Source organism: Felis catus, chromosome A3, assembly GCF_018350175.1.
Source record: "Felis catus isolate Fca126 chromosome A3, F.catus_Fca126_mat1.0, whole genome shotgun sequence".
NCBI lineage: Eukaryota > Metazoa > Chordata > Mammalia > Carnivora > Felidae > Felis > Felis catus.
This window is the reverse complement of record NC_058370.1, coordinates 108,273,042-108,300,419: the sequence shown is the minus strand read 5'-3', so window position 1 is coordinate 108,300,419 and position 27,378 is coordinate 108,273,042. Positions and strand designations below refer to the sequence as shown.

At 35.4% G+C, this 27,378-nt stretch overlaps 1 protein-coding gene across 4 annotated transcripts in view; it reads right to left on the bottom strand.

Annotated features, from left to right (window-relative positions):
* The window catches only part of MAP4K3 (mitogen-activated protein kinase kinase kinase kinase 3), a 206,172-nt gene that overhangs the window by 38,701 nt on the left and 140,093 nt on the right, over window positions 1–27,378 (bottom strand). For 3 of the 4 annotated variants that reach the window (XM_023251934.2, XM_045054659.1, XR_002741245.2), the window contains 6 exons: window positions 26,774–26,852; window positions 21,994–22,052; window positions 20,678–20,740; window positions 6,845–6,903; window positions 1,019–1,057; window positions 733–786 (listed from right to left, as the gene is read on the bottom strand). In XM_023251934.2, the coding sequence (XP_023107702.1) occupies window positions 733–786; window positions 1,019–1,057; window positions 6,845–6,903; window positions 20,678–20,740; window positions 21,994–22,052; window positions 26,774–26,852 (353 nt within the window). The remainder of the gene's footprint in view (window positions 1–732; window positions 787–1,018; window positions 1,058–6,844; window positions 6,904–20,677; window positions 20,741–21,993; window positions 22,053–26,773; window positions 26,853–27,378) is intronic. The other variant, XM_023251935.2, reaches the window with a different exon arrangement.

The following is a 27,378-nucleotide window of genomic DNA, read 5'->3' as shown; positions in this document are numbered from 1 at the left end:
ACCCCTGTGGAAGCAGTTTTGGAATCAAGTAACAAGTAGAGGCTGGAAGAGTTCTGAGGTACATGCTAGAAATATGGACGCTAACAATGATTTTGCTGAGAGAGAGAGCTAAAGAGAAAGTTTCCCTCTTCTTAGAGAATGCATCAATAACTACCAAGAGAATACTGGTAGAATGTACACATTAAAGGCCATTCTCCAGTGGAAATAGTGGAGGTCTGCAATGGAAATGATGACCCCATTATTGGAAATGGGAGGAAAAGTGATCCTTGTCAGAGAGGTAGACAACTTGGCTGAATTGTGTTCATATTCTAATGTTTAGTGGAAGGTTAAATGAGGTCGTAAGAGTGAGGTCCTAGTTGGATAGGATTAGAGGCCTTCTACGAAAAGGGGAGAGAGGTTTCTCTCTCTGCGTGCATGCATGCATGCATGCGCTGATGATAGCCCATGTGAGAACATGGTGAAAAGACACCCATCTGCAGGCCGAAAGAGAACTCTCGCCAGGAACCAAACTGGCTAGCAGCTGGAGCCTGAACCTCCCAGCCTCCAGAACTGTGAGACAACTTGCTGTTTAGACCACCTCTCCATGGTATTTTGTTAAGGTTGCCTGAGGTAACACAACTAGAACAGAGAAAGAAACTGTGATATAACCCATAATACTCTCAATATAAAGCTGTCAAACCTATGAAATCACATCAAATGACATCTTTTATCAAAAACAGAGAAAGAACTTACTGCTTGGATTCATCATCATCCCCTTCATCATCTTCTAAATGTGCCACGTGCCCTCTAAGGACAAAGGATAATTCCACTGTTACTAAATGGACTTCACCAAAATGGCTTAAGAAGAAATTTTACAAAGTGTAGGAAGGGCTACTGCAAGACAGCATTTTATTTCTGCAGCTTTACAGGATTCAGAATTAAACAACAAAACATGAGGCTACATGACAGAGAAGGGGGCAAACAGACTCTACTCTCTGTGACAAAAAATATTTTAAGCTTAATTAAAAATCAAAATTACCGCTGATGTAATTCTTCTTCAACAGACTTCAGAAGACTCCTTAAAAGAAAAAAAAAACAAAAAACAAAAAACAATGTGAATAAATAAGGAAAGGAATACCAAGTACATATTTTCATCATTTGAACCTTAACCATAAATTTTTAAATTACTTTTTACTATTTTCTAACATCAGCTACAATGATCTCTATGCCACAGAACATCAAGTTATACTTAATAATATATCTGTATTTTCTGCTGCTAATGTCTTCATACATGTATTTGAAATGAACAAAATAAATCCTAATGTTTATTGAAAAATACCAGTTCAAACAGAGGACAACCCACCATGAAATGTCACAATAGGACTGACAAAACCATAATTGCAGGGTCATAGTCAGGGGTTTCCAGGATTCAAATTCTACCTGGAACATTTTACCTGACACCTGAAATTATATTTTCTTTTTCTTAAAATAAGGAAGGTGACACACTTTAAAAAAAAAATCATGCTCTCAGGCAATCCTACAAAATGAAACTCAACATGTTGGATCTCTCTGCAAAAGCATGCATGCATGTGATGTGAATACATGAATGTAGTAGCACTTTGCTTTCACAGAAGACACTCACTTACCTGAGATATCTGTTCTCCAGTGGTGTACTGGCAAACACATTTACACTTTTGGGAGACTAAGCCTGTATCAGACCAGGTGCGAGGATTTTATCATTAGGAGCAAGTTATGAAACTTTGCTATTCAGGAATGTGAGAGAGAACTCACGGCATTCCTGAGTTCCCTTCCTTTTCGCTGCAAGTCCATGCAGCGAACCTCCTATGTTGCACTCTTCAAGCATAAAAACTCAGCAGCCTTCTTAAAGCCAACGGGATAGGGAGAAATATGGTTACTAATAGATTACTGAGGTAAAGTGAGACAACGGAAAATCTACTCTCCTCAAAAGGTAAGGCAATACCTTCTGATCATTTTTCCCACTGATATATACTGGAAAAAACTCCCCTTACAATTGTCAAAACATAAAACCAGAGAAATTGAAAGGTAAAGTTAGCTGGTATGAGCAACAGAATACATTTTAGTCTTCAAATATTTTAATTAGGCCAGCTTACTAACAACCTAAGTATTAAAAAATGACAAAGCTCTAACTTGAGTGGTAAATGACATGGGAAGGCCATAAACTAATCGCAAATCCTACTCTGCAGATAAAAAAATTTGAGGTACTTCAGTCAAATGTATGATCTTATTCACAAAGCTCTTCAAGGGCTAGTTCTAGGGAGATGGGAGCTTCTGACTACGGGCAGGATCATAAGTGATGCCAGCCTGTAAAGCAAAGACAGCCTGCATCTGAGTCCCGCCTCTGCCACTGTAAGCCGTGTGGCCTTCAATAAGTACTTTGATTTCCCATTGCTTCAGTTTCCATATCTGTAAAACAGGAATTATAACAGTACCTACATCAAAGCATTTATCGAAAGATACAATGAATATGGGTAAAATGCTTGGAATAGTAATTTAAAATACAGTAAGTACTCAATTCACATTTTCTTTATTATGATGGGCTACACAACATTTCTTTAAGCTAGCAATTCTAAGTGTGGTCTAGGGATCCCAGAGGTCCCTTGGCCTCCTGTAGGGGGTCTGCAAGAATAAAATTAGTTTCATGATACATATAATACAAAAAAGCATTTACCTTTTTCACTGTTAATTTTTTCATTGGGAATGAAACTCTGGAGTTTTCCAGAGGTTATAAGATACATGATAACACAACAGATTAGTAGCAGATATGAGAATTCAGCTGTCTTCTAATAAGCCAGATATTAAAGAGATTTGCAAAAAAATATAAAACAATGCCAATTTCCTTACTATTATTTTGTTTCAGAAAGATAGCTGTTTTTCATAAAAAATGTTATTAGTGGGCCACAATAAAGTTTGTTGAATTACATGGACATATATAAAATCTATTAATGCAATTATTTGCTGCTTCTAAATCTCATGAGAGGAATTACACGGTGTTAGGTTTGAGGTGGCATTTAAATTGGTCCTTAATGATGAGAAAATTTTTAAAAAATATTTATTTTTGTAGAGAGCGCAAGTGGGGTAGGGAAAGAGAGAGGGGGGCAGAAGATCGGAAGCGGGCTCTGCGCTGACAGCCTGACAGCAGTGAACCTGACGTGGGGCTCGAACTCACAAACTGCAAAATCATGACCTGAGCCGAAGTCAGACGCTCAACCAACTGAGCCACTCAGGTGCCCCCATGAGGAATTTTAAACACACACACACAAAGTGTTATTTATGATAACATGTAATGAGTATATTACTATTTTAAGTAAATAAATATTTTGAAAAGTTCTCAGTTTAAATTTCCAATACCGTAAATATTGACAGTTATAACACAGATAAACAAAAGCTCTGGAGTCCTCAGTAATTTAAAGAGTGTAAAGGGATCCTGAGACCAAAAATTTAGGAAGCACTGCTTTAAACTATGTTACCAAGTTAAATATAGTATCTCTGAACTGTATAGTGGGCTTTTATATCATTTTAGAAGATAGGAAAAAATTTTTTTCTTAAGCACATGCCAGTATTTTGGGGGGGGTGCACCTCTTTTTCCAATAGAGAATATTCAGATTTGAAAACAATTAAGAAGTAAAGTAAAAATGCATTTTATTTTTCAATTACCATATTTAATTGGACTTACAGGGCATTCCACTTTTTAAAAAAGAATGTTCCCAGGAGTACTATGTTCTCCAAGAATAAGAGAGAAAGGCTGAATAAGAGAACATGGAAAAGCAGCTATGCTTTATTGTTAGGGACTCACGTATATTTTCAATTCATTTACTAGTATATCTCCTACTATGTGTTAACAGGTATTTTGTTAATAAACTTACAGAATTCATGAAGTGTTAATGAAAAGTAGGATATATGATTTGCTTCTCAGGCTTTATAAAAGAGAAAGTGAAACATGGCTAAATTTGCTAAGAGGTGCATTTATGGTAAATACTGTATCTTGTGAGCCCTGGGGAAAAGTAACACTGATTTAATCACCAAGATTGGGTGCTATACAATAAACCACTATTCACTGGTCCATGTGGATTCTTCTGTTATGGAATTTTTAGAAAGTAGTGAATGAAGTAAAACAAAAACGATGCCCACAGATACTGAGTTACTAAGTCAGTCTAAAAACATTAGGAAATCTGGATGAAAATGTTAAAAATGGGGATCAATATGCAATCACAAATTTAACTGATGAAAGTGAAGAAACTGACACAGGGAAGTGAAAAAAAAAAGAGAAAGAAAAACCCACAGCCAAAATATTTAGCATATTAAAATTAGCTAAGAAATTCACATGCTGGTTTCTGAAATCTTCTGAAATTGTCTAAGTAGCTAAAAACAATCTTTAAGTATTGTCCTGAGTATATCTGAAGACAAATCAAAAAATCTATTTCTTTAAAACCAAAGAGCAGTTTTATTCACTCACATTCACTTGCTTTTATAATAAATTACTTACTGAGTAAATACTACACAAATAAGGGCAATTAATAAGTATTTATTAAACCGTAACTGTCCTAAAAATGCTTTGCAATGATTATTACATTTCACCCTTAGCACCCTACAAGGCAGGGACTATTATAATCCCCATTTTACTAGAGAAAATTGAGGTAAATTTCTCAAAGTCACATAGCTTACAGGAAGAGACAGTTCTGACTCCAGATATGGCATTCACTACTACTACACTCAACTGTGCTAGGAACTGTGTAATTCAAGTTACTTTTTTCACCATTATTTAAGTCTTTAGAAGAGAATTTATCTCTAGAATCTTTGCTCTACATTAAAAACAATCAGAAATAATTTAGTTTTCTTTTAAAAATAGTATTTTGTTGGTTTTAAATAATCAGAAAAGTTGACCCCAACAACAGCATTCAAGAGAAAAGAAAACTCAGTTAAGTCAAAATACATATTCTATTAAAAAAAAAAAAAAAACACCTACAGCCTATCTTAGTTCTTGTATGGTCTGGAATAGGTAGAAACCCATAAATGGAAATCTGTCTGCCTGATCACCTATGGAGAAAGCAGGAAATCCTGTGAGTTTTAAAACACTGCCTGGTCACAAGAATAAAGCAGACATATCAGTACAGTAAGAGAAGTGCTACATCCATGCTCATGTCACATGTATGTATATACCTGTACACGAAACACAGCCAAAGGTCAAATTTTTGGCCAACCTACCTTGCCAGTGATTCGTTATATAGAATACAGTTCCTTAAGCAGGGATCCAATTAATCAAAAAATGAAGGTTGGGCAAATTATTAACATTTTACCTAGCCAAAGTAACTATATACTATGAAAATGTCTAACAATCAGATATTAGACAATGGGAACTAAGGAATCTGGAAAAGCATTTAGTGATGGGCCATATTTCTTTTTTGCATTTTTGCTAGTATATAATTTAAAAATATATTTAAAATGAACCAAAAAAGTGTAAATGGAATTTTTCTCCGAATCATCCACTGTCTCTTAAAATACACCAAAATTTGCTAACAAGGTCCTTAAAACTAGTGACCTTATATTAAGACAAAATAATAAAAAAAGCACTTCAGAATTTTTATTTGCTAACCACTATGAGACAAACCTTCCTTTGCTGTCCATTAATGAATCAGGAGAGATTATAAATAGCACACAGTTACTATTTAGATAAAATCTCATTTTTCTATCAGGGAAACTGTATGCCTTTTTCCCATTTTAGGAAACTTAAATCAGGTTAATTAAAAACAAATTCATCGTATTTAATTGAAATGCAGCTTAAATCCAAACTAATGCATTTCTCTAGGCGGTCATTCAAAGTCTCTTCTCTGTGTTGAGAAAAGATAGGGTATTTAAATTAAACATTTAGTCTAAAAAAAGGAGACACGATTTTGCATTGTCTTTAAATCTGAACTACTGTCTTCAGTCATCGTTCCTCAACTGCTTAAACTATGGATGTATATATATTTTTCAACTCTCTAATGTGTAAGTGAAATTATATGTTGCAATTTTAAGATGTTCTGATTGTTAAAACAATATCTACATTGCTGAGAGATTTTGACAATTTAAATTGTATTTCCTTACACATTAGATTTTATAATGGTAATTTCTCCATGAACTCAGAAAATGAGAATCTACAAAGAACAGCAGAGTCCTGTCCCCTTACTCTGCTGAGGACTATGAACAACTTAAATTGTTACTCCTTGTAAGCTGCCTTTTCACCACAGTGCTGTACCACCTAGACAGTGCCTGGTGTACAGGAGAGGCCTTGAATAATTGTTCTATTTACTTGTTGCATGAATTGATAATTCTGAAGACAGCAGATGCATTTTAACTACTATCTCCTTTTTGGAAAGCTCTTAACAACTAAAATGTTAGGATAAAGAGTTCTAAACACTGTGAATATTTTCAGCTATTTTCAGAGCCAACACACCTGGGATATGTACCAAAGCAAGTTTTGTAAGGAATAAACAGGTCAACCTTAAAAATAAAATAAAAAAATTCTGAAACATGTATCGTCTTCAGTTGGAATGTACTTCGTTTTCTCTAACAAGTAAGGTCTACAAAGTAGCTTGATATAAAAAACATAATGTCTCCATTATGACAATTACTAAATGATTAGCAAGGTAGCAATGAAGAAAAGTTGAAAGCGTATTATAAAAACCTATCTACCAGACTAATACAATTTACTTCTGGAAATATTAACATATTTTTCTATATTAAATATGTAATAAAATGCACAAGATATATGTAATAAATAAATTAAAATATAAAGCAACTTAATTATTCTTGAATATAAATTTAATTTAAAAAGAACTTTACTTACTTGTTTGCACCCAAAAAGTAACTACCTTGGTGTCCTTGTCCATATTCTAGTTGTAGATCCTAATAGTACAAAATGATGTATTTAGCAAAATAGTAGTATATCACAAATCATAATACACAAATATACATATTTTAAAAGAGAAACCCCAGACTGCAAATAAATCTGTATTGCTATATGTTCTTTAAAAAAAAGGTATGGTAGGACTTCCAACAATAAAAGATGTCAGAAGTTTGTAGTTGTAGTTTACGTATTTTATTATTTAAGTTCAGTATTTTTCTGGGAACTTGTTTGAATAATATATGTAAGTTTCATTTATGGTTATTGCTTTCTTAGTTAAAATTTGCAAAAAAAACCCCAGTTTTTAGAAAGAAAAATGCTCAAATAAGGTATTTAATAGCAAAGCTATAATGAAGCAAAAAAATTACAGAAGAGAACAAGCAACAAAAATCTTGACTTTGTATATTAGATCTGCAATAATTATGTATTTATACACATTCACACACTTCTATTGTTGCTTCAGGCAGGTAATAATTTTTAAACATATAGAATAGGTGCTCTTTTTAAGTAAATTGTATAGATGAACATGGGCAAGGTTGCAAATTACACTTAAAGGGCTTTGAATAATTTTTTAAAGAGCTAAGTAGTGAAACTTCAAAGGAGTATTACTAAGGCAGTTCCTTAACTAAACGTTTCCACTGAATGCTATGGGTTGTAGGCTTAAGAATTGAAATTTAAAGGGGTAACAACATAAATGCTCATCTCAAACGCCTTCTTGAGGAAAAAACTGTTTTCCAACAACTATGGAAAGTACAAAGTAAAGCTTCCTTTCTCCCCTTAAGTCACTGTATTTCAAGCATGATTTTAACAATAAAGGGGAATATTTAACATTTAAAATGAGTTTTATTTTCATCAGAATATAGAATAAAGTGTTTTCTAATACACAAGGTATCGCCAGATGCACAGTCAGGACTTAATGCAAAAGACACCTCTCCTTGGAGGAGGCTTCCAAGGCTGTACAGGAAGGAAGGTGCAACCTTTCCCATGTCTTCATGGCATTGAATACACAGTTCTCCTCTAGCACTTAAACTGCCTTTTAATTAATTTATTAACCAGTTTATAAAAACAGAAACCAGTCTGTGAGCTCCTCAAAACAGGAAAATTGTTACGTCCATCTTTCTTCCCTACAGGCCCAAAGTCTAGAATAGCACCTACCACACGCTAACCAGGCCCTTAAAACAAATTCTTGTTCCAATGCCAGTAGTTCATTTTCCTGCAAGCAGATAACTAACACTCCAGCCTCATTAAGATACACAAATTCTAGATCACAAAAATACTAAGCCTAGGAACATAAGAACTCTAAACGATACATTACATTTAAGTAAAAAGCACTTTAACATTTAAGTACTCCAAGACCTGTCAAAATAAAAATCCTGGTTTAGACAAGATTCAAATCTTGTCTTCTTCAATATTTGTGTTCTTTCATGCATAATAAATGTTCTTACTAGTGACAGAAAAGAGAATACCTCAAAAACAGTAAGATTAATCAACCATCATCACACTGGTATCACATGAAATTCTAGTGCAAAAGGATACCTGTTCTATTTAATTCATAATGATATTAATACGATGCTATCACTGCTACCGTAAGACTGCTACACAATTATTATGCTGTACAACTGAAGTGGTCATGACTTTGTACAGGAACCTTTAATCTTTGGAATTCAGCAGAGAGAAGTACTAATCTCAATGAATACACTCCTAAATTCAAGTTTTTTTCTTCAGCTACAGGTAACGTCCCTCCTCTACCACACCAGCAATCTCTTTAGTCAACATAATCTCTTAAGGCCCTAATCAAATGATGGCGTCTAAAAGTGTTCTACATTTGTGCAGAATGGCAATAGCTTCTGTTATATAAACACACATGTGGCTATTGTAGGAACAGTCATCTTATGGTACATGACAATTGCCGGGTTGATGACAATGATTTAAAAAAATCCATTGAGATTAGCAAGGTATTTAGGAAGGTAAGAGTCTAAAATAACAAATGCAGTATTTTAATAGAAAATTGTACACAGGTTCATAAGCAAAATAACATTCAGGCCAGGGAGAAGTTGTAGATATATCCAGGTGTGGTGATTAAATGTGCCACGTGTCAAACACTACCAGGAAAGCTAAAATAAAAGTGGGCTTATTCTTTATTAATTCCTTCTCTATAAATCAAGTTATGTTTTTAGCAACTATGGAACAAAAACAATGTGCTAGGAATCCAATCAGGTAAAAGAATTACACTAAGTCCTCTAGTAAGTACTGAATCTCAGGTAATTCAACTATTATTTACCAACCACCCATTATATGGCAGGGATTCAGACAGTAAATCATTCAAGAAAAATGAGAAAAAAAAGGAAAGGAAAAAAAGTAAAACTTGGGCAAAGTTAGTAGCCATTTATATATCTTTAGAATATTCTAAGAAAGACTGACTTAAAACATTTATCAAAAAGTACTTGGAAGCTATTCTGTAATAGAAAAATGCTACCAAAATTATGCTTGGAAAAGCACTCAAGATAACCCTAGATGACAGTAAAATATAGCAATCTTTTATAAGCTAAATAAGAACACATTTGAACATGCCAAGAGAAACATAAGGGAATTAGTAACAAATGAGGCATCAAGTTATTAATGAAGGACAATGTTTAGCTACACAGTAAAGTCAAACAAGTAACAACATGGGCTGAAAACATGCAATAGCCTTATATAGATTTGATCTGAACAGCTCAAACAAAAATTGAAGATGGTTACTCTAGCCCAATGAAAATATCTTTTTGGGTCAGAAAATCCTAACTTCAGTTTTAATGAATGGGGAAGTATTTCTAAGCGCAGGATAGAGCCAGAAAGCACTAAAAAAGATAAAGGATAGAACATGGAACATGGGAAAGGCAAAATACATGTTCAAGAAAATCTTTTTATTGTTTTCTTTTTTGTAAACCCTGTGTCAGGCTGCAAAGCCTACATCTGATGAGAAAATAGCAGGAAGTTAACAGAACTGATATAGCTGGCTACAAAAATATAAAAGAAAAAATATGTTAGCAATATATTTTAATCAACAAAAAAGGGAACAGCTCAAGAGAATTTCTTTCCTCATCAGAAAATGAGAAAATTATGATTTGGATAAGGTCATTTTAAGATACCTTTTAATACAGCAATTTACACAAGTAAAAAGGGATTGAATCTTGGACAAATCAAAAAAGACTTTCTTAAAACGAGAAGCAAGTGAGGTCAGAACACTAACAGATAAATGCTAAACAGTATTCATGACTCTTACATGATAAACTCGGACATGAAGATCAAGCAGGGTAGGTTTGCCAATGTAGAAAATGTCCTATTGTTGTGCAAAATAAATGAGTTCTCCTAAGAAACTGTCTTCATACATATTAGGTAAGAAAAGTAGCTACATCATATAAATTTAATAGTAATAGTTTAACAAATTTAAAATAAACAGAAGTTGACATTTACTGTTTCTCTTCCAGAATAAATTTATTTTTAGACTTTATTAAATTTTGACCTAATTCAGGGCTTTATTTTTAACTTTTATCTATTTATTTTTTATTTATTTTTTAAGTTTACATCCAAGTTAATCAGCATATAGTGCAACAATGATTTCAGGAGTGGATTCCTTAATGCCCCTTTCCCATTTAGCCCATTCCCCCTCCTACAACTCCTCTAGCAACCCTCTGTTTGTTCTCTGTATTTAAGAGTCTCTTATGTTTTGTCCCCTTCCCTGTTTTTATATTCTTTTTGCTTCCCTTAGGTTCATCTGTTTTGTATCTTAAAGTCCTCACATGAGTGAAGTCATATGATATTGGTCTTTCTCTAATTTCGCTTAGCATAATACCCTCTATTTCCATCCACATACTTGCGAATGGCAAGATTTCATTCTTTTTGATTGCTGAGTAATACTCCATTGTGTGTGTGTGTGTGTGTGTGTGTATATATATATATATATATATATATATATATATATATACACACTACATCTTCTTTATTCATCCATCAATGGACATTTGGGCTCTTTGCATACTTTGGCTATTGTTGATAGTGCTACTATAAACATTGGGGTACATGTGCCCCTTTGAAACAGCACACCCGTATCCCGTGGATAAATACCTAGTAGTGCAATTGCTGGGTTGTAGGGTAGTTCTATTTTCAATTTTTTGAGGAACCTCCATACTATTTTCCAGAGTGGCTGCACCAGTCTGCATCCCCATCAGAAGTGCAAAAGAGATCCTCTTTCTCTGCATCTTCGCCAACATCTGTTGTTGCCTGAGTTGTTAATGTTAGCCATTCTGACAGGTGTGAGGTGGTATCTCTTCATGGTTTTGATTTGTATTTCCCTGATAAGTGATGTTGAGTTTTTCATGTGTCGATTGGCCATCTGGATGTCTTCTTTGGAAAGGTATCTATTCATGTCTTTCGCCCATTTCTTCACTGGATTATTTGTTTTTTGGGTGTTGAGTTTGATAAGTTCTTTATAGATTTTGGATACTAACCCTTTCTCTACTATATCATTTGCAAATATCTTCTCCCATTCTGTCGGTTCCCTTTTAGTTTGGCTGATTGTTTCCTTCATTGTGCAGAAGCTTTTTATTTTGATGAGGCCCCAATAGTTCATTTTTGCCTTTGTTTCCCTCGCCTCCAGAGAAGTGTTGAGTAAGACGTTGCTGCGGGCAAGATCAAAGAGGTTTTTGCCTGCTTTCTCCTTGAGGATTTTGATGGCTTCCTGTTTTACATTGAGGTCTTTCATCCATTTTGAGTTTATTTCTGTGTCTGGTGGTCCAGGTTCATTTTTCTGCATGTCGCATCCAGTTTTCCCAGCACCACTTGCTGAAGACACTGTCTTTATTCCGTTGGATATTCTTGTCTGCTTTGTCAAAGATTAGATGGCCATATGTTTGTGGGTCCATTTTTGGGTTCTCTATTCTGTTCCATTGATCTGACTGTCTGTCTTTGTGCCAGTACCATACAGCTTTGTAATACGGCTTTAAGTCCGTAATTCAGGGGTTTCTTAAAGTACTTTTGTTATTTACTGATAATGATCAATTGGGTATACCTTTCTGACATATTTGTTTTTTGTTTAGTAAGCTCCACGCCCAGCATGGAGCCCAATGCGGGGCTTGAATTCATGACTGGGATCGAGACCTGAGTTGAGACCAAGCTGGACACTTAACTGAGTGAGCCACCTAGGCACCCCTTTCTGACATGTTTTAAATTATAATTTAAATTTTTTATTCTTACTTTTTCAAGTATACTATAACTTTCTTCAGAGCAAAGACTATGTTACTACTTATGTTCCTCCACACCAATTAACATGTTTTCCATATAATTAACTTTAAATATATTTTTCATTATTGTATAGGCTAAAATACCCAGAAAAACTGGGCAAATTAGAAAAAATTGGCATCAGTTAAATAGGTGTATAATTTTTTAATCTAAAGACAGTACGTTAGATAAACCCATTTTTATGGTTATGGGCAAAACTCTTACTATTGCTTTAATTAAATATATTTTTTCACCAACATATCCTAAGTATTATCATTCCTCCATGAAATAAATATAAAAATGATTAAGGATATGTTTACATTTCTTTTTTAATTTTTATGTTTTTCCACATTGGTAAATATGTATCTACTGTATTATTCTTGTTTTTGAAATTTAAACTCAAGTTATTTAACCTGTATGTAGTATTGGTTTCAGGAGTAGAATTTAGGGATGTAATACCCTTATCTCAACAGTGCCCTCCTTAAGGTCCATCAGCCATTAGTCCATCCCCCATCCACCTTCCCTCCAGCAAACTTTAGTTTGTTCTCTGTATTTAAAAGTCCTTTATGGTTTGCCTCCTTCTCTGTTTTTATCTTATTTTTCCTTCTCTTTTCCTATGTTCATCTGTTTTGTTTCTTAAATTCCACATATCAGTGAAATCATATGGTATTTGTCTTTCTCTGACTGACTTATTTCGCTTAGCATAATACACCTTAGTTCCATCCATGTTGTTGAAAATGGTTACGATTTCATTCTTTTTTATCACAGGATAGTATTCCATTGTACATATATGTATATATCACATCTTCTTTATCCATTTTGTCAGCTGATGGACATTTGGGCTATTTCCCTAATTGGCTATTGTTGATAGTGCTGCTATAAACACTGGGGTGCATGTGCTCCTTCAGCATTTTTGCAGCCTTTGGATAAATACCTAGTAGTGCAATTGCTGGGTTGTAGGGTAGTTCTATTTTTAATTTTCTGAGGAACCACCACACTGTTTTCCAGAGTGGACACACCAGTTTGCATTCCCACCAACAGAGCAAAAGGGTTCCCCTTTCTCCTTATCATCACCAACATCTGATGTTACCTGAGTTAATTTTAGCCATTCTGACAGGTGTGAGGTGGTATCTTATTGTAGTTTTGATTTGTATTTCCCTGATGATGAGTGACGTTGAGCACCTTTTCATGTGTCTGCTGGATGTCTGTGTCATCTGGATGTCTTATTTGGAAAAGTGTCGATGCATGTCTTCTGCCCATTTCTTCATTGGATTATTATTTTTTGGTTTATTATTGGTATATTTGGTTTATTATGAATTATTATTCATTGTTTTTTTGGGTGTTGAGATTGATAAATTATTTATAGATTTTGGATACTAACCCTTTATCCAATATGTCATTTGCAAATATCTTTTCCCATTCCAAACTCGTCCTATGAAGTCAGCATTACCTTGATTCCAAAACCAAAGACCTCACTAAAAAGGAGAATTACAGGTCAATCTTTCTGATAAACCTGGATGCAAAAATTCTCAACAAGATACTAGCAAATCGAATTCAACAGTACATTAAAAGAATTATTCACCATGATCAAGTGGGATTTATTCCTGGGTACTGGGCTGGTTCAATATTTGCCAATCAATCACGATATACCACATTAATAAAAGAAAGGGAAGAACCATTATGACCCTCTCAACAGATGCAGAAAAAACATTTAACAAAATACAGCATCCTTTCTTGATTAAAACCCTCAAGAAATTAAGGACAGGGGTGCCTGGTGGCTCAGTTGGTAAAACGTCTGACTTTGGCTCAGGTCATGATCTCATTGTTTGTGAGTTCAAATGCCGTGCTGGACTCTGTGCTGACAGCTCAGAGTCTAGAGCCTGCTTCTGATTCTCTATCAAAAACAAACAAACAAACAAACAAACAAACAAACATTAAAAAAAAAGACATTAGAGACAGAAGGAACATACCTCAGCATCATAAAAGCCATATATGAAAGACCCACAGTTAATATCATCCTCAATGGAGAAAAATTAAGAGCTTTCCTAAGGTCAGGAACATGACAGGGATGTCCACTCTCACCTGGAAGTCCTAACCTCAACAATCAGACAACAAAAAGAAATAAAACACATACAAATTGGCAAGGAAGAAGTCAAACTTTCACTCTTCGCGGATGATATGATACTATGTGGAAAACACGAAAGACTCCACCAAAAAATTGCTAGAATGGATACATGAATTTAGCAAAGTCACAGGATATAAAATCAACATACAGAAATTGGTTGCAGTGGGGTGCCTGGGTGGCTCAGTCGATTAAGCCTCTGACTCTTGATTTCAGCTCAGGTCATGATCTCACAGTTCGTGGTATCAAGCCCCACGTTGGGCTCTGTGCTGACAGTGCTGAGCCTGCTTGGATTCTCTTTCTCTCTCTCTTTCCCCTGCTTACACTCTCTCTCCCTCTCTAAAAATAAACTTAAAAAAAAATCGGTTGCATTTCTATACACCAATTATGAAGGAGCAGAAAGAGAAATCAAGGAATTGACCCCATTTACAACTGCACCAATAACTGTAAGATACCTAGGAAAAAACCTGATCAGAGAGAAAAGATCTGTATGCTGAGAACTACAGAGAGCTTATCAAAGAAACTGAAGAAGACACAAATAAATGGATAAACATTCCATGCTCATGGACTGGAAGAACAAATATTGTTAAAATGTTGATACTACCCAAAGCAATCTACACATTCAATGCAATCCCTATCAAAATTAACACTAGCATTCTTCGCAGAGCTAGAACAATTCCAAAATTTGTATGGAATCAGAAAAGACCCCAAATAGCTGAATTAATGTTGAAAAAGAAAACCAAAGCTGGAGGCATCACAATTATTCCAGACTTTAAACTGCATTACAAAGCTGTAATCATCAAGACAGTATGGTACTGGTGCAAAAACAGATACAAAGATCAATGGAACAGAATAGAGATCCCAGAAATGGACCCACAAACGTATGGCCAACTAATCTTCGACAAAGCAGGAAAGAATATCCAATGGTAAAAAGACAGTCTCTTCAGTAAATGGTGCTGGGAAAACTGGACAGCAGAAGAATAAGACTGGACCACTTTCTTACACCATACACAGAAATAAATTCAAAATGGATGAAAGACCTAAATGTAAGCCAGGAAACCATCAAAATACTACGGGAGAAAACAGGGAGCAACTTCTTTGACCTCAGCCGCTGCAACTCCTTACTAGAGATATGACTCTGGAGACAAGGGAAACAAAAGCAAAAACGAACTACTGGGACCTCATAAAAAGTTTTTTTTTTTTTTAAACTCAAGTACAATCGACATCTATTACATTAGTTGTAGGTATACAAATAGTGATCTAGACCTCTCTATTCATTATGCTGTGCTCACCACAACTGCACTACCATCTATCATCAGACCACATTCTTACAATACCACAGACTATATTCCTTATGTTGTACCTTTTATCCCTGTGACTAATTCATTTGGTAACTGGAAGCCTGTACCTCCTACTCCTCTTCATCCATTCTGCCCATCTCCTCCCCCCTCCCCTCTGGCAACTACCAGCTTGTTCTCTTTATTTATGGGCCTGCTCCTGGGTTTTTTGTTTGATTGCTTGTTTTGGCTTATCTGTTCATTTGCTTTTTGTTTTTTAGATTCCACATATAAGTGAAATCATAGGGTATTTGTCTTTCTCTGACTTATTTCACTTAGCATACCTTCTAGGTCCATCCATGTTGTTGCAAATGGAAAGATCTTATTTTTTGTTATTGCTGAGTTAATTAATATTCCATTGTATATATATATACCACATCTTCATCCATTCATTTATCTACACTTAAGTTTCAACATCCTGGCTACTGTAAATAATGCTGCAATAAACAGAGGGGTGTGCATGTATCTTTTTGAATTAGTGTTTTCATTTTCTTTGGGTAAATACCCAGTAATGTGATTACTGGGTAATATGGTATCTCTAATTTTCATTTTTTTAGAAACCTCCACACTGTTTTCCATAGTGGCTACACTAATTTGCATTCCCACTAACAGTGCACAAGGGTTCCTTTTTTATCCATATCCTTGCCAACACTTATTATTTCTTGACTTTTTGATTTTAGCCATTCTGACAGGTGTGAGGTGATATCTCATTGTGGTTTTGACTTGCATTTGCTTGATGATTAGTGCTGTTGGCCATCTTTTCATGGGTTTGTTGGCCAAAATGTCTATTCAGGTCCTCTGCTCATTTTTTAACTGGGTTGTATTTTTGGTGTTGAGTTGTGTAAGTTTTTTAAAGATATTTTGGATATTAACCTCTTACTGGATATATCATTTGTAAATACCTTCTCTCATTCAATAGGTTACCTTTTCATTTTGCTGATGGTTTCCTTTGCTGTTCAAAAGCTTATTTTTGTATTGTCCCAATAGTTTATTGATGCTTTTGTTTCCCTTGCCTTAGAAGACATACCTAGAAAAATGTTGCTAAGGCAACAAAAGAGATTACTGCCTATGCTTTCTTCTAGAAGCAAAACTCTTCCTATTTAATTACTGCATTATGGCGAAGTTTTTAAACTTAAGCATCTTCTCAAAATTTGCAGATCTTTATTACTAACAATCCTAGAAATCAAGCTCTGTTCTTCAGGTTTCATATATTATGATAATCTAATTTTTAAGAAATCATTGTAATGTAATAATGAAAACTGAGATGTAATATTCTCAATTCATTTCTAAAATCATAAAATGAATACATTTAGCACTTAAATCACTGATGATATGGGACTTTTAAGCAACAAGTCTTTAAGAAGGCAAATCTGGGTCCCAAAAGATTTAGAGCTGCCATCTTGGTGCTAAGATGACAGCCAGACATTTTGTGTGCAACAGGTTTCTTTCTAGTGGCCAGCAACAAGTATTTGTAACAGCTGGAAATCTTGCTGACAGTGTCAAAGTTTCAGGACTGATGAAATCAGGGGATTGAAACAGCTATGGACACTTCACACCCATTGGGATGGCTATTATCTCACACACACACACACACACACACACACACACACACACACACACACACACACAGAAAATAAGAAGCGTTGAAGAGGATGTGGAAAAATTGGAAGCCCATGTGAACTGCTGGGGGGAATGTAAAATGACACAGCTGCTATGGAAAATGGTACGGCATTTCCCTCAAAAATTAAATGTAGAATTACTATATGATGTAGCAATTCCCTTTCATGTTCTATGCCCCAAAGAACTTCAAGTAGAAACTTGAAAGATGTTTGTACACCATGTTCACAGCAACGTTACTGACAATAGTCCAAAGGTGGAAGCAATGCAACTGTCCCATTGATAGATGAATGAACAAACAAAATGTGGTACACACGTGTACATACACACACACACACACACACAGGAATATTATTCGACCTTAAAAAGGGAATTCTGACCCATGCAGCAACATGAATGAATCTTAAACACATTGTGACATTATGCTAAGTGAAGTGAGCCAGTCAAAAAAGGACAACTATTGTATGATTCCACATCTGTGAGGTACTTCAAAGAGTCAAAAAATAGAATGGTGGTTGCCAGGCACTGCAAGGAAGGGGGAATGGGAGTTACTGTTTAATAGGTAAGGAGTTGCAGTGTGGAAAGACGAAAAAGTTCTGCAGATCGATAGCGGTGATGGTTGCACAATATGAGTGAACCTAATGCCACTGAACTGCATACTTAAAAAAGCTCACAATGGTAAATTTTATGTTATGTATATTTTACCACAATAAAAGAATAATGGTGCACCTGGGTGGCTCAGTCAGTTGAGCATCCAACTCTTGATTTTGGTTCAGGTCGTGATCCCAGGGTTGCCAAGATTGAGGCCCTGCTCAGGATTCTCCCTCTCTCCCTCTGCCCCTCCCTGCTTGTGCACATGCACTTGCTCTCTAAAAAAAAAAAAAAAAAATTAAAAAAAAAGTAATAATAACTATGGGGCACCTGGGTGACACCCAACTCTTGATTTTGGCTCAGGTCATGATCTCACAGTTCATGAGATCAAGCCCTGCATCAGTACTGCTGTCAGTACAGAGCCTGGCTTGGGATTCTCTCTCTCCCTCTCTCTGCCCCTCCCCCGCTGGTGCACGCGCACACGTGCGCTCTCTCTCAAAATAAACAAACATTAAAAACAAACAGTAAAACAGGTACATTCTTTTAAAAAAATAATAACAACTATGGAACATATATACATGATTAAAAAGAGACCATGAGTGCGAGCTCAGTATTTGGGGTAGATGCAACAGGCAGTGGTTTAGGTTTCATTTCCTGAACCAGCTGCCTTGATCAAACCCCTGGTGGGCTATTATTTAGCTGAGGAGGAAGACCAATTTCAGCTTCTTTGCACCTTAAGTTCCCTCATTTCTAATACAAAGATTTTAATACATTTGAAGCATTTAGAATGCCTGGTGTATAAAAACTTGTAGGTGAATGTTAGTTTTTATCATCATCAGAGGTGAACTTTTAAAGTTTGATTTTATAAATTGTAGGGTCTGACAAATATTTTGTTCATCCTTTTCTGCCAGAACTATGTAATTAGTTAACTGTCCCTAAAGCCCTCTGTCACAAGACCGCCTGTCAGCTGCTCCCTCTGTCAGAAACTCCTGATTATTTGGGGGTAGGACAGTTCTAGGGAAGAGAGCCATAATTTATTCATGTTACTAGGCTAGTTCTAGCAACCCAGAGAACAGAAGAGAATAACTGTAATTTTAAAGACCATGTTTCTGGGTTTGTTGCTGTTGTCTTTTCTAGAGAATATTAATTAATGGTGGTCAGTTTAAACTTTTGATTTTGTGATCTTTTATTTCCACAACAAATTTCACTAATTGTCACTCTAACCTATCTATATGTAATTCTGAAAAAAATCTTCAATCCAGAAGCCGCTGATAGCGTTTTCTTCAGACATTTCATCTCACTTGCCCCTGCGGACAGTTAACTCTCAATCCTTACACTTTCTGGTCCTCTCTGGACCATCGGATGCATCCTTCTTTCTTTTGTGACAGTCCAAGTATTGATATTGACTCTTCCAGCTTTCCAACTGCTTCTTCTTTCTCCCCCATGTTGGTTCTACCTTTGACTGCAAAACACAGGCATCACCCACTGTGGTAACCAGTTTTCTGCACTCCATCCTTCTTCGGACCTAACTAGGGAACAAATGCAATCATGGTTTCATCTATCACTTCTTCTTTGATGACTTCAATCCTCCTCTTCTGAGCCAATACCATAATCCAAGGAGTAGTATGCCAATTTCATAATTTCAGCTCTTTATCTGCCATCTCTCAAAACTGGCATCTGTGCCGATGACTGTTCCCACATCAATTCCCATGAAACATTGGAGGCATCTGTCCATTCTCCTCCTGAAGACTCTATAAGGGTTCCTACACTACAGTGAAATCAGTTTTAGTCCCTTCCTGAAGCCAGATAAGCCACATTAACCCCAAAGCTTTTCTCCTCTGATTTCCATACACTTATTACATAAATGTCAGCCTCTCCTCAACAGTCAACACCTGCTGGCAATCCACTATATATTTTGTTGCACAGCTGAAAGTTTGTATGTCCAAATGATTTCCGCCCATTAAGACAGCAACTTCCTCAAAAGAGAAATTATGTCTCAACATTTTATGTTCTACAAATGTTATAGGGTATAGATTTAAGAATTTATATAAAGAATCATTTAAACTAATCAGAATTGAAAGAAGTACGTTATTAAGGCAGAGAGAAAGGAAAAAGAAAGAAAATTCCAATGAAAAGGCAGAAAAATAGAATCTAAGGATAATATGGAGGCAACTTTGGGTCCTGGCTACCTACTGAAGTAGAAAGAAACTATTCAATAGCAACTATGAAAGTTACTATTTATTTAATATTTACCAGGGTTAGTTTCCCTCTTTTCTTACCCTAATGGTAAAACAGCCTTAATACTTATAACTTCAGGGAGGCTTTAAAATCCAAATTTTGGCCTGAGAAAATGAGATATTACCTAATGCTAAAAAGTTAAAATTTCATCTGAGACAGATTTCATTGTTAACTAGGGGTAAGTTATTTTTTGAAACTATTTCCGTATATGTTATATATGCAATATATAAAAATAGTTTTATATATATGAACGGATATGTAATACATATATGGATGCTTTCTAGTTCACTAAAATAAGTCACATTATTAAAATGACATTTTTATAGGGAAATGTAATTTCTAAAAAAACCCATGAGTGAGAAAATTAAATACTTTTCATAAAAAAGGAAAATAGATTTTAGTTTTTATTACATTATAATACACTTGAGTAGATATATCTAACTTGTTTTGGAAAAAAATGCTATAATCAATATATAGAACCTTGCTAAATGGCAGGAACTTATAAAATGATGTTTAAGCTGGTTCATTAAAATTGAACAAAATACTTGATCAAAAAAATCAAAAACAATTAAGACTAAACAATGCTGACAAAGAAAATCAGAAGATGAGAAATACCAGATTAGATCTTGCAGTGTAGTATATTTCTTCTGAACTGTCCAAAAAACCATCACTGTCGGGCTGTTTAGCAGAGACCAAGAAACCCAAGTTATTTACACTTAAACTAAAAGCCACAAATTCACAAAGGGAAACTGTCACAAATGAGGTTAGTCCTGCTAATAATTTTATTAAGGCAAATGCCAAGTCAAATAATCTTAAGAAGCTTGTAAAATAGCAATATTGCAACAACTTTGTTTTGTAATACAGTTTTATTAAACTAGTATATAATTTAAATACATGCAATGCCAACTTCAAAAGAGAAACAGGAAACAAACTCAAACTGCCTTAACAAAGTAACTATTAGCATTTATAAACATCATTACTACTTTTTGTTCTTAACCTTCTACATCCTCTACATAAATGTTAGGTTTAAATGTTATAATCATTTTAAGAATTTTTAACATTCCTTTCCTCCATGCTGGTATACTGAATTAGAATAACTCCACTTTGTATACCTTTAGTCAAGTGGGTTCACAAAAGCATTAAATTTAAGAAAGTTTCCATTTCAATCCTTACTACTTATTAATAGTTACTTTCTTCTCAGTATTGAACAGAAAAAAAAACATATAATCTGGAGCTCTAGGAAACTAATTTCATTAGGACTGATTTTGTTTTTTAAGTCTCATTTTTTAAATTCTTCCATAGGATAGTAACATCTCGAATATTTGCAAAACATGTTGTTTCTAAGACTGAATCTAAAAATATATTATCACATATCTAGGAAGGTGTTTATAAAACATTAACAAAAAACAATAATGAAAAGAACATTCATAGAGTTAGCAAGCCTTAAATGAATGACAGACTTGATCTATTATGTATGCCTGGTCTCTGCTGAGTTTTAGTCCCAATAGATTTGACTCTACCCTCATGTTTAGAAAACTGGCTTACACTCTTAAAAGGCTGCCCATAAATTCAGTGAGATGTGTTTTATTGGTCCAACATTTTAATTTAAAATGGTGCCATTTATCCTAACAAATGCGTACACAAAAAGCCCCTCGAAAACTGAAAAACAAAAATAAAAAAAAAATTAACAGGTCAGCATTAAAAACATTTAATAGGAGAATAGTAAACCTAGTACATTTCTCCTAACATTAAGAATATTCGATCTCAGCAACACAGATTTATTTTTTGTAATTTTAGAATTACTTACCTTTTTATTTCCCCAAATGCTTTTGAAAATATCAAGAACTAGACTTTTTAGTCATTACCAATATCACAAAGACTAATTAAAATATTTATTTTTAGTGTTAACATTCCAAGACTACTCTACTTACAAGTTCATGATGTGGTTCTGTCTCCTTCCTTAAGGGTGGATCAAATTTTACTTGGCCAACTAAAGAAGAAAAGAAGTAAAGCCATGATCTCTTTCTGTATTCTTAAAGACGTAATAATTTTAAAAGTTACTCTATGGCAATACATTTAATTTTACATGTACCATATAGGGATCAAAACCCAATGTTTTAAATTAAGAATCTGTTGGCTGGAAAAAGTCCAAGAAAGTCTAGGTAGGCTATTTAAAGCTAAATCTGTTAGTCCTAGGCCTCTTCCATAGTAAAAAATAAAATAAAATAAAAAAATGATTAGCAGAATTATGTGTATGTTACAGTCAGGATCTAACCTACTTCACTGTGACCCAGCATTCACTAGAGAGCATCTAACTCAGGATTTAGGTGGGCAGACAGCAATTGAGGCAGACTACTTTTGGAAGCCAGCCTTCAAGTTGGCCTCTAATGATTCCTGCCTCCTAGTGTTCATCGATTTGTGTAGTCCCTTCCCACATCACCAGCGTTGGTCTTTGTGATCAAATGAATATGGCAGAGTGATGGTATATCACTTCCAAGGTAAGGCTTCTATCTTGGGCTCTCTTTTGGACTACTTGCTCTGAAGTCATGTTGTGAACAGCCCTAAGGAGAGTCTAAGTGGCAAGTAACTGAAGCCTCAGTTAATAGTTACACAACCACAGAAGCTAATCCTCCAGCCCAGCCCAGCCTTCAAATGACTTTAGCCCCAGCTGGTATAACTTCATAACAGATGTGAGCCAGAACCACCCAGCAAAGTTGTCCTGGATTCCTGAGCCTCAGAATATGTATGAGAATAAATGTTCATTATTTTAAGCTACTCAATTTTGGGGAATTTATTATACAACAATAAATAATACATCACTGTAGCTCAGGTATAAACTACCTAGAGCATATATAAACTGTACTACTTTCACCTTCTTCCTTGCTATTATAATATACTGAATGTTTCATTATCTTTACCTCTAATTTCCATATCTCACTATCATTATCTGCTTTTATCACCAGGGTAAAGCATTCAAAACCACTGAAATAAAAGCAGAGGCACAAACAAAACATTAAAAAGAAGAAACACAATCACAAATATATCACAGTTCAACTAGTAAGAGCTTCAGCCAAAACAGTCCTTCTCAATCAAGGTCAGGAAATGAGTGAAATTTTAAAGTATAATCATTTTTATAATTGCTTTTATTTTAGCTTAGTATGTATGATTTATTGTGAATGTTAATACCAGTTAAAAGAAACCATGAGATTTGATTATTTATCAATAGAAGGGATAAGTGAAAAAGGCTGGGAAACACAGCCCTATAAGACCTCCAGTTGTATAAGTATGTACATAGTTTACAGCTGTTATGGACCAGATATCAAATTCTGGCCCCTAGAGATGAGTAGGTTCTTCAGTAACGGGTTCCTCACCCCTGTCCACACATGATCACACATCAAAGATCATAAAATAACTTTTAGGTAAGGTATTAAAATATTTTAGTATCTGCCTACCTTACCTTGATACAGGCCTATTGAACAGCTCTCACCTGTATTTGTCATCAAACAGCAAAGTTAAATCTGTGTAATAAACTTACATGAGGGCAGTTTGTGCATCTATCTGTCTTGTGTTACTGTCACATGTGAACATACCTGCTTCCCCCCGCCAGAATAATCTGTATATATATAATCTGTATAATCACTGAGTGCTGGGGAGCAGAGATGTTGTCTTAGACTAACTTTCCTAACAAGGACAAAATCTTAACTGTAGCAGGGCTCCTATACCCCTGTCCTCTGTGGGCAAAGTACTACTCTGTAGTCTGTGGGAATGCATTGCTAGAAGGGGGGGGGGGGGGGGAACGGCGCAGCACAGTCCCTCTGGAGATTTATTCTTCATGCCTGTTCTCTTCAAACTCCCTCAAGTGATGTCAAGCTTCTGCCACAGAAACTTCCAGCTACTGTTCAAATAATTATTGGTCAACCATCCTAGGCTGCAGTGCTATTTATGATGTTCTTCATAATGTGAGAAAATTCTACTTATCTGTAACTAGCTGTCGATTGGTCTTGATCTGTTTCCTCTACCATCTCCTTGAACATATGTCAAGCCAGACACTGTATATTTCTATTTTAATATCCAGATGAAAACTCCCTTTTAGCTTGAGACAGCTCCACTCCAACATTCCCACTTGCTGACCCTACACTAGCAATTATGGATCAAAACTAACCCTATTAAGGCAGACAGGAAGAGCCCTGGAATTATTTCCTAAAGCAAGTCTTTGCTTATTGTATTTAATGATATGAAGGCAGAGAGGATTCCTAAAAGGGAAAGAATAACACCCTTTCTGCACAGGAGTCAGTTTTCGTATATATGTTGCTTAAACACCATCTGGTTTAATAAAGAGAAAACCTTCGCTGCATGGAGAGACACCATGTAAATGTAAACATAAAACATTATCAGGAGGAACAACTGTATACAATTTTTAAAATAATTTTTCCAAAGCTTGTCTTTATAGACAACAGCATTAACTATTCTATATTCTATCATATCTCACATAAAGTCATAAAACATTCTAAGAAAGCAGATATTAGAACACCGTGAAAGATTTAAAAGCCTCAAGTATCAAACTCACAAATTAACAAAGTGGTGGTTTTAATTCTGTTGCTACCTCAACGAGGGATATGACACCTCTTTTACTGGCAAATGGGGGAGAAGGGACCTGCTCCCACCAAAAGGAGGGCACGTGAGAATCTCAGAAAAACTGGGGTATAGGCATCTAGTTTTAAACAGCATACACATGCATACACAGTTACAAGCTGAGAGTCACAAATATAAATTTGTAAAGAATGATTCAGTAAGAACTGCACTTTGCAATAAAGAGTCTGATAATGTAATTTTTTAAAAGAACTGGATAACAAGATAAAAGTACCTTAAATGAGATTTTCAACAGTACTGAATATATAAAGTTTTCTAAATGAACTACAAAGACATCTCTGATCTCACCATCTGTATTATCAAAGAAAGGACAAAGACATCTTGTTAAGTATTTTTTTTAATTAAAAAAAAATAGGAAATTTTGCTCATATACTAAGGTTGTTATTTTCAGAAAAATACTTTTGGAGGGAAATCAGCAAGTTTAAACCATCTGGCTTCAGATGGAGCTTAAAGGTCACACAGGCAATTGCTGGCAAACAGAGTACCAAATCCCAGTCCTGGGCTTTCTGTACAATGCACGGTACTTTCTTTCAAGAGTTTCCTCCTTTTTAAGAGTACTTCCAAGTAGCGCCAGCACAAAGTTTTTCTAAGAACTTAATATACAGTGTATGGTCCAGCCAAAGTTTCAAAGGAAGTTTACAAAGGACTTGCAGTGTAAAAGCCACACAAGTGTGATGAGGCGGTTTCTGAAACGGAGCAGTGTTTGTGAAAGACCACTGGGCTGGAGGCTGAGGGATCCAGGGCTTGCTGTTTACCTGGAGTCTCCCTCCATCCCACAGGCAAATCTCTTCATCTCTGCATTTCTTTTGTTTTTTTCCTACTAAATGGTGTCTGCCACTACTTACTTATTAGCTTTTCAGACAAAGAGGTGGATTCATCTTGAAGTATGAAATGTATTATTATAATTAGCATTACTAATCTAGCCAAAAATTGGGAACAGTTTCTTTTCAGTAGTTATCTTTAAGTTACCACATAATTTCACTAAAGCCATTTTGGATTTTAGGTCCTTCAGGATAAATCTTTAATTCACAGAAAACTGTTATCACAGTGCCCGATTGCACTAAATGAGTATTCTAAGTCATAGAGAATTAATGCTTCCAAAAAGAAAAATGAAGTTCAGGCACTATTATTGCAGATTCCTGCTGGCAGAGTTCATCACTGATGAGCTGACAGCACCAGATTCCCTGTGAATGAAAGGTCTCGGTGGGCCCATAACTCGCTCGTGTACATAAGAATTACCCAGAGGGCTCTTTTTATTTTATTTTTTTAATTTTTTTTAACGTTTTTATTTATTTTTGAGACAGAGAGAGACAGAGCATGAACAGGGGAGGGTCAGCAAGAGGGAGACACAGAATCTGAAACAGGCTCCAGGCTCTGAGCTGTCAGCACAGAGCCTGACGCGGGGCTTGAACTCACAGACCGCGAGATCATGACATGAGCCGAAGTCGGCCGCTTAACCGACTGAGCCACCCAGGCGCCCCCAGAGGGCTGTTTTTAAAAGACAGATTCCTGGGCTGACCCAAGACCTAGTGAATCAGAATCTGTGGAAAAGCGTGGCGTGGAACCTAGTTTTAAAGGTGCTCAGGACACTCAGACGCTAAGCCAGTTTGCAGATCTCTACCTCTCCTTGCTACTCAAAGTGTGGTCCTCGAACCATAAGCATCTCCATAACCTCGGAGCTTGTGAGAAGTAAAAAACCTCACTCCCACAGCAGATCCACTGAATCAGAAACCACTTCAACAAGCTCTCGAGGTGAGTTGTACACACCTATCGGTTTAAGAAGCAGTGCCTCAATTACTTCTGTCCTGCCTGGTTGAGGGATTTTATTCCTCCTCCTAAACAATAACAACATAAATACATCCCCTCTCTTGCCACAGAAAATTCCCCAGGAATAAAGTAAGTGAAAAATTTTTACTGCCTTAATTAAACTCTACCTTTAAAAAGATTTACTAAGAAAGACTATTTGGAAAAAAATGAAACAAAAGTAATTGTTAACTAAATTACAACCTGAAATCTTATTTCTCATTGTTAAATTATGAACTGTGTAAAGTATACACTTACAGTTTATCTCCGAGCGGGTTTTTTCTTCTCTTACATTTCTACTCGTTGAGTGAATTCTATGTGGTACAGCAACAAGAGGCTAGGAAAAGACCAAAATCAATGATAATGTGGCATTTGATAATCAAGTCACAGTCTGGTCCACAAAATTACCCAAATGTGAAAGAAATACCCCATTTTATGCAAACACGGGACAAAATATAATGATTCTGTGGTTATTTTTTACAAAGGAGGCAACCAGCAAGTGGGAGCTTCTAAGATAATGGATATATTTTATCCACAGCAGGTTCCCAATAAACGTTCTCTGAAATAAATAGAAATAAATATCCAAACCTGAGTATTTCAATAATTCAACAGCTGTTCAAAAGCTGCAGCTTTCCCTGTTGCAGAAGAGGATACTGTGATTTAAAAAAAAAATCTGCCTCAAGTTCTTCTATCAAAAAGAATGGGGTGAATAAAATGAAACGATGCTAAAGGCATTAAAGATTTATGGTCCTTTTACTTTAGTAAGCATAATTTTTTCCCCCTTCATGTTTCTTCTTATAGGAACAGCACTCTATTTTCTTTCCTTTTACTGTATTAAAAGCTCTGTGTATTGCCACTTCCAG